General features: G+C 40.4%; 1 protein-coding gene across 1 annotated transcript; it reads left to right on the top strand.

Moving 5' to 3' along the window:
* The first annotated feature begins 6,510 nt into the window (after window positions 1-6,510).
* LOC124693218 (protein CPR-5-like) lies at window positions 6,511-10,349 on the top strand. The gene is made up of 5 exons (XM_047226683.1): window positions 6,511-6,762; window positions 8,469-8,525; window positions 8,625-8,660; window positions 8,732-9,400; window positions 9,495-10,349. The coding sequence occupies exons 1-5, from the start codon at window positions 6,526-6,528 to the stop codon at window positions 10,029-10,031; spliced, it is 1,536 nt and encodes a 511-aa protein (XP_047082639.1). The 5' UTR covers window positions 6,511-6,525; the 3' UTR covers window positions 10,032-10,349.
* Window positions 10,350-12,254: the final 1,905 nt, after the last annotated feature.

The raw sequence follows: 12,254 nt of genomic DNA, 5'->3' as shown, positions 1-12,254 counted from the left end.
ATCCGTTGATGTTGTGGTATCCCGCTTCCTTTTGTCGTTATCCATGTCATCTTGTTCTTGGATTTTCCGATTGAAATTCCTTTCAACGGCAGCAGCATTTGTCTTTCTCTTGGGATTGCGGAACACCGGCTGGATAAATGAAACTGGCTCATCACAAGCATATGGGAGTCATTGGAGGCTTTTTAGGGCCTCGACCAGCTGATTATCTCGTCGTCACCGCTCGTTCTCGATTCTTTGCCGTGCAGTAGAGTGAACTCGGTAAGTTTTTTAACATGTGAACTTCTTGAACATTGGGACTAGAACTTTTATACATAAAACTTTGTCTGATGTCTTCAAAAAACTAAAACAAGTAGAGTTAACCGCCAAACAATGTAATATGAACTTCCTGCATACATGCTAACCTGCATACTTATTTTTCGTTTTGCTGTTTTAATTTATTTATAACCGAAGTGAACTCCATGAAACTGTTTTTAAGAACTTCCCGAGAAAATACATAAGTTTTCTTCTTTCCTACAATAGACTCTGCATGCGAACTTCCAGTCTCAATTCACACGAGCCTCGCTCTTATGTTCTACTCTAAACAAAATCCAGTGGAGGTGAACTTCCAATATTTTTTTCATATAGAACCTACTAGTTTCTCTTTTTTGTTTTACATTGTTGGACGGAAAAGCATTAAAATAGTCATGTGAACTTCCAACACTAAATTCATATGAACTTTTTTTCACGATGATCTGAAGTGTTCCTTTTTTGTGCGAGTGATGGACGCAAAAAGCGAGTAAGTGAATTATGTGAACTTCCCGGTTTTTATTGTTACCTCATGCTCTGCTGGCCTCTTTTTGGAGCTTGGCTGGTTTGAATTTGGAGGGTGCTCTGCCGATCTTCGTCGAATTGGAGCCATTATCGCTTGTAAGGAGGCTGGATCTCGCCGTTCTCCGCCGCTGGGTCCTTCGCGTCGCCTACCGCCGCCGTTCGCGTCCGTCGCGGGCTCCCTCGTGTCGGCTCCCGCGGCCGCTCGCTCGATCTCGCCGACCAGGTAGCGAGGCTTCGATCGTCTTCGTGTCCGTCGCGGGCTCCCTCGCGTCGGCTACCGCCGCCGCTCGCTCGCCCGCGCCGACCGGGTAGCAGGCTTTGATCGTCTTCGTGTCCGTCGCGAGCTCCCTCGCGTCGGCTACCGCCGCCGCTCGCTCGCCCGCGCCGACCGGGTAGGAGGTTTCGCTCGTGGAGCTGGTTGATCTCCGCTCGAGGCGGGGCGCGAGTGTTTTTACGAGGGGACGAGGGAGTTCACTTCCTAAACGAACCGGTATCGGTCGGCGGGAGGTGGGGAGTTCGGTTAGGACGGGGGAAGAAACCGAGTTGGATTAGGGGGGGGGTTCTAGAATAGCTATTCTAGAACCACTCTTAAGGGGGGTTCGAGAATAGTTGGGCTCTATATATATATATATATCAATCTTCATGGCATCCACACTTGAATCCAATACAAGGACTACAAGCAATACCTATGGAACATTCATTCATATAAACCCAATGAAAACATTATTCCATAGAGGATTGTTATTAATTACCAAAAACACACTTAGGGGCAATGTACCCTTACAATCTACCCCATTTTGGTAATTGATGACAATCTCAACAAGAGGGTTTATATTAAGAATATTAGAAACAAGTATGCAACTTATCCGAGAATAAGTTATATACAAGAAGTTGTATTTGATATGGTCAAGTAACACAAAGCTACTAGCCCATATTAAAACCGATTCTACTCACACAAACTACAACACATGCAAGATATGTGAGTATAACCAACATATATAGAGCAAACTCCCCCACAATATATGCACGTATGATGAACTTGAGTTTCATTGCATACATTGTCAAGTTTTACCTTCAGGAGAGTTTCCACTATATATTCAACCATGCAAAGCATAATAAATATGAAATGCATGAGAGGCAAAACACTTAAGAACAAACCAAACTTAAGTATAAAACCATTTCTCTTAACCCTCTAAACTTCTCCCCCATTGTGAACAAGTGACAAATGGGTGCCAAATTTAGAAGGCCAATATAGTAATGAGTTCCTCCCCAAGGTGTGTATTTCTCATAATATGAGTGGAATCAAATGCACGTATCCAATGACGAATAAATGGAGGAAAACATAATATATTGAGGATCAAAGATTTCAAAAGGTAACAAGGTGAGGAAACTTCAATGAATGAAGCAAGCAATCAAAAGAACCGAAGAACCAATTGAACAAAACAAGATGTCATGATAGAAAGAGATAGTGCTCTAAATGAAATAAGGAAGCTCCCCAAGGTTCGCGCATAAATTATAATTATTGCACTTGAATACAATATGCACAAACATGGAATCCTAACTCCCTCAGCAAAAAATTTAGAACACAAACAAGAAGTAGAGTATTCATAATAATCAATATGCTTATCAAGACAAACTTGAGCCCAAAAAACATTCATGAGATATGAGTGCATGAAGATGCAATCAAGGTAGACCAAGCACTCATAAATCAAATTATTACCCACCACCAAAAACAAAAAGGATAAGAAAGATGGTCGCCAAAGAACGAGGATATCAAGGCTAGAGATTAACACTTTTATGTATATAAGTTGCTAAGTGGACAAAAACTCAAGATGGAAAAATCCACAAAGAAGCACACACAAAAGGTTAGATGAAATAAAAAGAGGAAGTCAAAAGATATACCGAAAGGATTCTTGCTAAAAAACATATATAGCCAATTGCTCCTTTTTCTCTTAAGTCATATTAATGAACATCAACCAACAAAATCTCAAAATCATCACAACTAACAATAAGGGAACTAAATCTAGTTGGGATATTTTGAGAAAGGCAACAAGTATCATACGAAACATTCAAATTGCAATTTCAACAATATTGCACATGAGAGCACCTTGAGGAATTGATAAACCGCTAAAGGGCACATTTGGGATAGGTGAATCATTAACATGATTTTTATATATTCCCCTTTATGTGCATCATCTCAACTTACTCACATAATAAATAAATATTTTTATTTTAAAAGATCTTTGCAAGAACCACAATATTTGCAAATAAATAATGTCATGCCAAGATGCAACCTACAAGAGGTTGGAAGCAAAAACGAGTATGCATGAGTAGATACTTGTTACCGAGATATCAATGGGATCGATGATGTAGTGGATATGAGTTTTTCGATCATCCCAGCTTGGATCCAATCATCATCTAGTGAAATCACCTTCTTTAAACATGAGACAAACATCCATTGCATCTCTAATGTACCTAAAACACAATAAAGTACATTTTGGTCCCCAAACTTATTGGTTCCAAAGTGGTTATACTAACCAAAATACATAGGACAAACTCCACATAAATATGTGCATATTTATAGATGATATTGGAATTTCATGCACATCTTAGCCATTTAGGATTTGATGGAGTATACACTATATATTGGATCAAACAATATTTATAAATCTCTCGTGGCGGTGCTCAGTCACCTCATCGACTAGAAGGTCCATGATACCATCTTTGTGGCCATGGTACCTCCACACATGGTCGTGTAGCTCAATATGTAGTGGTGGCCTTGGTGCCATGAGAGTGGGGGTGCATGCATGGAGGTAATGGCGATGGTGATGATAATGATGTACATTTTGAGTGTTTGGATGGCACCCACTTTTATTGTGGTGGTAGGTTGACACCATAGTTGTAGTAATAGGATGAATTTTTGGTTCACTTTTGGTAAAGATCATGCATGCTCCTCTTAGTAACTGATATGGTGTGAACTTGTGATGCTTTCTTGTGACTTCATTGATGCTTGATAATTTTTCTTACGTATTCTTCTTGTGGCATGTTAGTGGTATGCGGTGTTCAAAGAGAGGCATCCAGGAATCTATAGTTCATGGAGGATCTACCAATAGCAAGTCAATGATTTCTCCAACAACAACTATAGAGAGTACAATAATTTCGAGGAGGCACAAGAGGAGTACCAGAGCTTCTTGATGGATCTAGCTATGGAGATTCAGGCTGTGTCTGATCAGCCAATACCTCATATGCTAATGCATCTTCTAGCAATACCGTCAGGAGAAGGAGCACCTCAGGTATGAGAGAGTAGGTTGAAAGATTTCATCATTGTCATCTTGATCTTGGTGATCATCAAGTTCTTGTTCTTTTGATTCCTCTGTGATTGGATGTAACATGCAATGGCATGGTAAGATAACCTTATTTAAACCATGATAATAGTATGACAATTTTATTTGTGCAACCAAACACCAATACCGTTCATCAGCACACATGCTAGCATGGAACATACTTTTTTCGTTGTACACACCATGAACGCATGCATGCAGTGTGCAACTTAATTATGTAGTGTCACGTCCAATATTTTTGGGATCTATGCAAAAAATCATGTTTCCGAGAGATGAAGAAAGAAAGAATTAAAATTATGTGTTTTGGATCTTGATTGGTACCGGTGTTTAAAATTTGGATAATGTGAATCTTCTACCATGTTGATTTGAGGGACCTTCCAAACTCTTCACCCTTCAGAAAACTTGACATTAAATTCGAGTATGTTAACCCTGCCATACAAGAGGAATAAAAACGATATTTATCAAATTATATCTAAAACTATAAAAGTATTTTTGCCAAAGATATATTTTCAATACCCTAGAAACACTTGGCATTGTTGGCAAGTGAAAATTCTACCAAAGTATAAAATAATAAAAAAATTATATTACACCTATATCATGTATTGTCCCTTTTCCCACTATAAAATATTTTAAAAAATTGTTTGCACAACAAGTTTTCTCTATTTTATTTATTTCAAAAAGGAAAACCATGTTTCAAAAATTATATTTATACATGCTATCCTATCCTATTTAGAACCTAGTTTTCTAAAAATACCCTCTTTGGTAAGTTTAATTATTAATATTTGAATTGCATTTAAACCAAACATCAACCAAATCTCACAAAAAATTGTGAACAAAGCTCAAATATATCCTAGTGAGCCCGATCTTCTTTTATTTAGTGCTTCGCCAGGCTAGAGGAAATTCCTTGCAAATCGTTACAAGATTTGCTATGGAACAACTATGGCATTCCTTTTAGATGAACAACTATGGCATTGAATTCACGCTAAAGCCAATTTTCTCACCCACTTTTCTCGTTACCCAATCTTTAGATGTACTATGCGCTTGGCACTGGCACACGCCACGCCACCGAGTCACGTCGCCCACATTGCGAGACAACGTGAGGGGTAAAATGTTCGATTATCGGGTAGGATATTATCTATCCATCATCATGTACATCTCGCCATCCATAGAAGTTCGGGCTTTCACTAGAAGAACGTTTCGATTAATGACACATACGAGCAGGGGCGAAGCTCCCCTTAGGGCAAGGCAGGGAAACCGCCCTACCTTGATTTTTGGTGAATACATTTAAATGCACATGTTTTTTCTGAATATTTTAAGTGTTCGTGCATCGAAAATAGATTCCGTATGAGAAAGTTATGCTTGTTTTAGTCTGGAAACATAGACTTATATTCTAGATTCAATGTAAATAACAATGATTCTATATTTCTGTTATAGAGATTTATTATGAATCTTAGTATATGTAGGATAACTTTGTGATATTCACTATTCAAACGTGTAGAATTGAAAATTTAGAGATTTCTTGATATTTAAAAGACACATCATGATTTTATCAAAGATATTATCACCTCATTGAGATGATGAATCGGAAGGGTCCCTTGGCGACAAAGATCATTAAGACCAAGTTGCTCACTATGGATATTTAAAAGTCTCAATCGATAAAATTATTCTTTTTACAAAAAAGTAAAGCTTTGGCATTGAGGTGGCATTATTATTATGTTTTTAGGGTTCTACATATATCAAATATGTATTTGTTTTTATCGTACTAAGTTATTTCGTTAGAATCATATATGATGTCCATGTCTTACGACTATTCTGGTATTTGCATCATTTTTTTAGTTTGCCCTACCTCAAATTTTTTCCATCCTTCTGCATACGAGACGTCGATCCGAGATTTAACCCCTCACAGGCTGAAAGGTATAAGCCACCTTACGGTTGATTGCTTCTAAATCGCCATCCATTCGGTAAATTTCGTATACATAGTACATCCATGTATGATCAGAGAGGGAAGCAACACGGTAAGTAGTACGCATGCACACGTCTTGCGTAAACACGTCCCAACTTCAAAATTCGAAGTACTACTATATGGCAAGGAAAGAAGAAGCAGCAGAAACAGGAAAGAAACAGCAGAGAAGAAGCATCAGGGTTCATCGGAGTTTCCGCGATCGCTCCAACGGCTAACTTTGCCTCATCACCACGCTGTTTCGCCTCGCGTTCCTACTTCGACTTGCCTCTTTCGTAGATCTCTCTGCCCTGTTAAGTCATCATCGTCACGCGCCCAACAGAAATCGAACGCGCGGCGCAAACAAATAAACAGGGGAGCCAAAAACATAACCCTACTACTACTCATCCCCTGCGCCGCAGGGCCCCCTTTCCGATGGACGGGGCCCACGCCGCCGGCGACTCGCCTGAGGCGTCCTCCTCGGCGTCTTCCACCGGCTCGGCCTCCCGGCGCTCGCGGAAGCACAGGGCGTTTCACCTGCGGCGGCGGCCGCTGTCCGTCCGGGCAGGAGGGGGCGGCGGCGGTGGCAGCGGAAGCAAGGGAGCAACCGGCGACGGCGTGCAGGACCTCGCCCTGCCTCTGGGGATGTCCTTCGCGGCGGTTCTTGCCCAGGTCAGCGTTTCCTCTGCTTCCTGGATTGTGCTGTTCTGTCTTGATTGGTCGGCGCGGGCGCGGCGGCCCAAAGATTCGATCTTTACGCCGCCCCCTCGCGCGGTTCTCCCGATAATTGCCTTGCTTAGATGTTCGCTGGGCTACGGAATTGCTCTTGTATCGGAGTTAATTTTGTTCTCTGAACGCTCTTGTGATCAATTGGATGCCAACTACCAAATTGCGGACTGTTCAATCTTTCGTGTGAGATGTGCTAGAACTACAGTACTTCTTTCGGCAGAAGACGTGCAGAAACGTTTGATACTCTGTTTCCATTCCAAATTATTCGAATGATTGTTGTGTTGTGCACTTGTGTAGTTCATGGAATCTAGAATAACATGCCCAATTTGGATCACCAATCACAACTGTTGCGGTAGAATGGATCACCAGAAGGATAAGAAATGGATAGTATTGTTGTTGTGAGTCTATCCCACCACAGCACAATATTCTGTTTTTAATGTGTTTTTTTTCCAGATCCTAATTATATTTTTCCATTCTTGCAAGTGTACAATTTGTTCTTCTTGACCACACATTTTAATATGTGTCATTGTATATCGCAAGGCCGCAAAACAGAGCCAAAAAAAAACAGAGCAGAAAATCCCAAGTCAAGCTGCAAAGAAGCTAAAACATACCAAAGAAACAACAAAATCCCTAAGCTAGGAAGCTACCCAGATGCTGCTGCTCCTACTAAACACGAAAAATTTCTCAGTGCATTGATTATTAATAATGTGGTCCAGTGCAAAGCTATTTATTTATTTATCCCGCTATTGATATTCATGTCTAGCTTAAGGAAGGAAGCACATAATCTGTTTGGGTGTCGTTCAGGGCATCAACAATGCAGAAGTAATAGTTCCATTTTAAGACTAGAAAATAGAAATAGCATTTAACATTTTAACTTCCATGGTTTGATAACAAATACCCACTTTTGATATTGCTCTTTCTCAGCTGGCTAAATAATTTGACATTTCAGTGTACCTTCTGAAATGTCAAATTAACCACCTAGAGACTGGCTGGTTTTGAATGTTTATCCTTCAGAATAATGCTATTTCACATTCAGTGGTTAAGGCTTAGTTAGCGGTTGCTGAACCTCTACACCGTACTTATTTATAACCTGCTGTGACAGAATAGCCACAAAAGCATAACTTTTGGTTAGCCAAACAGGTGGCAGAAGTTGTAGCGCAATGCCAAACGCAGCCTAAGATTGATTTTTTATCTTCATAATTTTGATTTTTTTGGGGGGAAAATTGGAGCAATAGCATCTTAGTTGGTGTGCTGATATGTATAGATTTGAACATCTCAGTACTTCTTGGTTGATAGAGTTCGCTCACATATTTGTTATGATATGTATAGATATGAACATCTCAATATTTCCTAATTCATAGAGTTTGATTACATATTTGCTATTTATCATGGTCTATTAGGAGGAAATGCACTACACAACTATTCAACCAAAGTTAATTAGTTACCAAAATGAGTTAAGTAAAATTTCGTGAGAGTTGGAGTGCCAGGAATCAGCTGCTGATGCTCGTGTGTGCTCTCAGAAACATGAAGTTGGCTTGTCGTTTCTAATCTTCTTATTCAGTAATTAACCCTTATTGGGGAAAAAATTACTAGTTACAATACTCAGTCCTGGCTACTGAATAACAATGTTACATCTTTCCCTGCTGTAGGTTTTGAATAAAAGCAGTGGTTCTGGAAACGGATTACAACCTGATTACCTTTCAAAGGTGTGTACTCCATGTCTCTAGTATTTCTACTCTTCCCCCAAGCGATTGCTTCAGATTAGAAATTAACCACGGATTCTTGAAAACTGAATCTTGATGCAGATGTGTACCTCCGCGGTGAAGGAGTCTTTAACAAATGTATGACTGGCTCAACTTGTTCCCAGATCTGCTTCGAATGGTTTGGTATAGCTGACATAAATTTTCTGTAGATATATGGCGACAGATTTGACAGTTTCATGGGAAACTTCGAGAAATCATTTGGCAGTACACTGAGGACGCTTCATCTACTCAATGAGGCACCTGTCTATGAGCAAGATATCCCTCAATGTTCTCACGGTGATGGTAGTCCTGTGACTGAGACCAAATTGAGTGGCGCTGAATCACAAGGCCCGATATCTGGTGTCCAGCAGAGCCCACTCGTGAATTCCATGAATAAGCAGATTATTCTTCATGCTGGTGTCAATCAACAACTGGTTCAGCTACCTCGTAGCAGATCTAGCCCAGAGTGTGATCAGGACATTCTTAATGTATTTGAGAGATCTCTGAATGAGCAAGTTCGTTCAAATGAGCTCAAAGAACTTGAAATAGGACTTAATATGAGAAGGTTACAGCTAAAGCAATCTCATTTGGCTCTCAGCTCCTACTCACACATGTTAGAGAAGATCAAAATCTCGATGGGATTTCAGAAAGCTGCTTTCAGAGAGGAGAAATTAAAGACTCAAATGGAAGACACAAGACATGCAGAATTTCTCAAGAGGCTTATAGATATGCTTCTTACAGCAGTGGTTTTTATGTCTGCCTGTTTCGGATATGGAACATATATTTATTCGTATCAGCGGATAACCGCTGTTACTGCAGCTTGTGCAGCTGCTTCAAGGGTATATTTTATTGTCTTTGATTAATATATTTAATTACTAGGAATTATTTGAGTAAAAATAAGCTCATCTCCTTTTGTTTTGACTTGTTCTGCAGGAGTCCAAATCCTGGTGGATGCCAAATTCTGTATCAACTTTCAACTCAGGATTGCTATTTTTCAGATGTCATTTGATTGCATCAACAAGGATATTTTTTGGCATCTTGATGGTTCTATTGATTGCTTGGTTGATATTCCAGCGTTCTGCAATGACTGGATCCAACATGCCAATAACATTCAATCTTGTGTTATTGGGAGGTGTTTGTGGTTTTGCTGGAAGGTTCTGCGTGGACACACTGGGTGGGGATGGAAATATTTGGCTCATCTTCTGGGAGATCCTTTGTGCCATCCATTTACTTGGAAACAGTTACCCATCTCTTCTGCATCGTGGTCTTCACGGTCCTATTTCTGTGACACACAGATCCAAGGCTGTCGGTTTGCCGTATTGGGTTCGCCGGTACATATTTTACGCTGCAGTGGCCTTGATCCTTCCATGCCTGGCTGGTTTGTTGCCGTTTGCGTCCCTATCAGACTGGACGGAACATGCAGTTGAATCTATAAAGTCCAGATTTACTGGAAGCGACATTGAGACTTGAAGAGATTGGATGTGGTCACTCCCTGGAGTTCTGTCAGGTGAACAACAATAAGGCACCTGTTTTCTGAAGATGAAGTTTGTCCCACTGTTGTCCAAGATGAAGCATGTCATTGGGATAGGAGTCAGTATAGAAAGAATGTCAGCTATGTTTGCCTGGCTTGGTGTCACCTCAGGCCTCACCCAGCCTAAGTTATTACTTTGTATTGAAGCTTGAAATATCTGAAGAACCAAGTTCTCTCAGGAATGGTCAATATATCATGTAAACTATAGTTGCCTACTTTTTGTGGCTCGGATGTGTTCAATATAAAGTTTTGATAGTTGTTCTTTTGTCAGAAGTGCATCTGTTGGTTCCTTTATTTGTCTTAGGTCTTAGCCATCCTGTGATGTTTGATGTATTTTTTATTTGGTTGGTCAGCTGCTGCCAGATGGTTGGCTGTGTGGTTAGTCATAGTTCTTAGCAGGGTTAAAATGGATAGGTTGTAAATTGTAATATCAAGAGACGTAGTGCAATAATTTATAGCTGATCAGTTGTAAACTATAATACTTCCTTTGCCCCGAAAAGGATGTCACAGATCTGTCTAAATCCAGATGAACATACATCCGAATTTAGACTAATCTATGATATTTTTTTTGGGACGAAGAGAGTAGTTGATTTTGTAAATCAGTAGTAAATCGTAATGTTAACAAGCTTAATGCATCGATTCCATTCCAGTTGGCGATCTCTTTTGTAAATATTTGTGTTAATTTCCATCTGGTCTCCGTTCATAAATCTGGACAGCTTTTATAGCAGTCTTGAACAAAATGCAACAAAATATCAGCTTAAGAAAAACCTGTAACTACGCCTAGCTACTCCAGATGTTTTCAAAACAAACAAAAACGTTCACAGGTTGAAGATAGTATCAAACCTGTAACCACGATAGGTACTGAAGATGTTCTCAAAACAAAAATACCACAAGATCTTACTTTAATTTTGCAGCATTGCTGTGCAGAAAAAACAGTACACCTACTTACGAAAATGGTCTCAAAACAAAACCAAAAATGTTCCTGAAGATTCTCAAAACAAAAACAGAAAGTGTTAATTAAGACATCCACGGATTGTTGACAGTCATCATTGTGCATTTAACATCTGCTGCATAGCTTGCGCATTCTTCTCCACACTCGACTCCAACTCTTCTACCTCAATGTCCACTGCCTTCAGACCCTCCTTCAGAGCCGCCATCATCGACTTGAGGGCTTTCATCTTCTCTGCCACATCGTCCTTCTCGAGCTTGACCTCCACGTACCCCTCACGCTCCACCGGCAGTTGATCTGTCGATGACTGAGCAGTGATGCCATCAGGATCTTTGATGCCTGAATCTTTGAGGGCTTTCACCTTCTCTGCCACATCGTCCTTCTCGAGCTTGACCTCCACGTACCCCTCATGCTCCACCGGCAGTTGATATGTCGATGAATGAGCAGTGATGCCATCAGGATCTTTGATGCCTGAATCTGGAGATCCTATGCCATCATCGACATCTCCTACTGCTTGTTCACTGGCTAGGTTGTTGGCATCATCGCTAGGTGCTAAGCTGCTGTCTCTGGTGGCAACTGCTGGATCCTCCTTGGACCTGGCATCATCATCAGCTGTTGTGAACTTACCCTCTCTCCTTATATACACCTGAAAAAAATTGTCAAATGTTAATCATAGCATTGATAAATTCATGGTAGTGCTCGTTCCATGCATTTGAAAAACAGCTATGAAAAACTCACCCGAAATTTTGTTGGTTCTACAAGCTCAAAGACCACGGTGTCGCCGACCTTAAGACTATGATCTATCGCAAATCCTCTCCACCCACCACTGAGACCGTCCCTGGCACTTAAGTAGTTTACATAATCCGTCTTCCCATCCTCATCTTCTAGTATCATTTTAGTGTTACACTGTGGAAGATAACTTCTGCAGAAGTCACTCGAGAGATGCTGGGAGAAAACACGTACATGAGTCAAGGAGATCTCAAAGTCAAATGCAGAAGAACCGAAAAAAGAAGCTAAATTAACTGGTCATACTTGAACATACAAACATTTAGTAAACATAGACTTACCAGCCAAAAAACCTTAAGAACATTAGATGGCACCATACATTTGGTGAACCTTGGATATTCTCCTGGAAATTTCTCCTGTGCGTGTGCCTCCAAAGCTCTTTTGAAAGCAGAGCCACATCTGCCCTGAACCCTATAGTTTTTGTGAA

The sequence above is a fragment of the Lolium rigidum genome, chromosome 2 (assembly GCF_022539505.1).
Source record: "Lolium rigidum isolate FL_2022 chromosome 2, APGP_CSIRO_Lrig_0.1, whole genome shotgun sequence".
NCBI classification, from domain to species: Eukaryota; Viridiplantae; Streptophyta; class Magnoliopsida; order Poales; family Poaceae; genus Lolium; species Lolium rigidum.
This window is presented reverse-complemented; position numbering and strand designations above follow the sequence as displayed.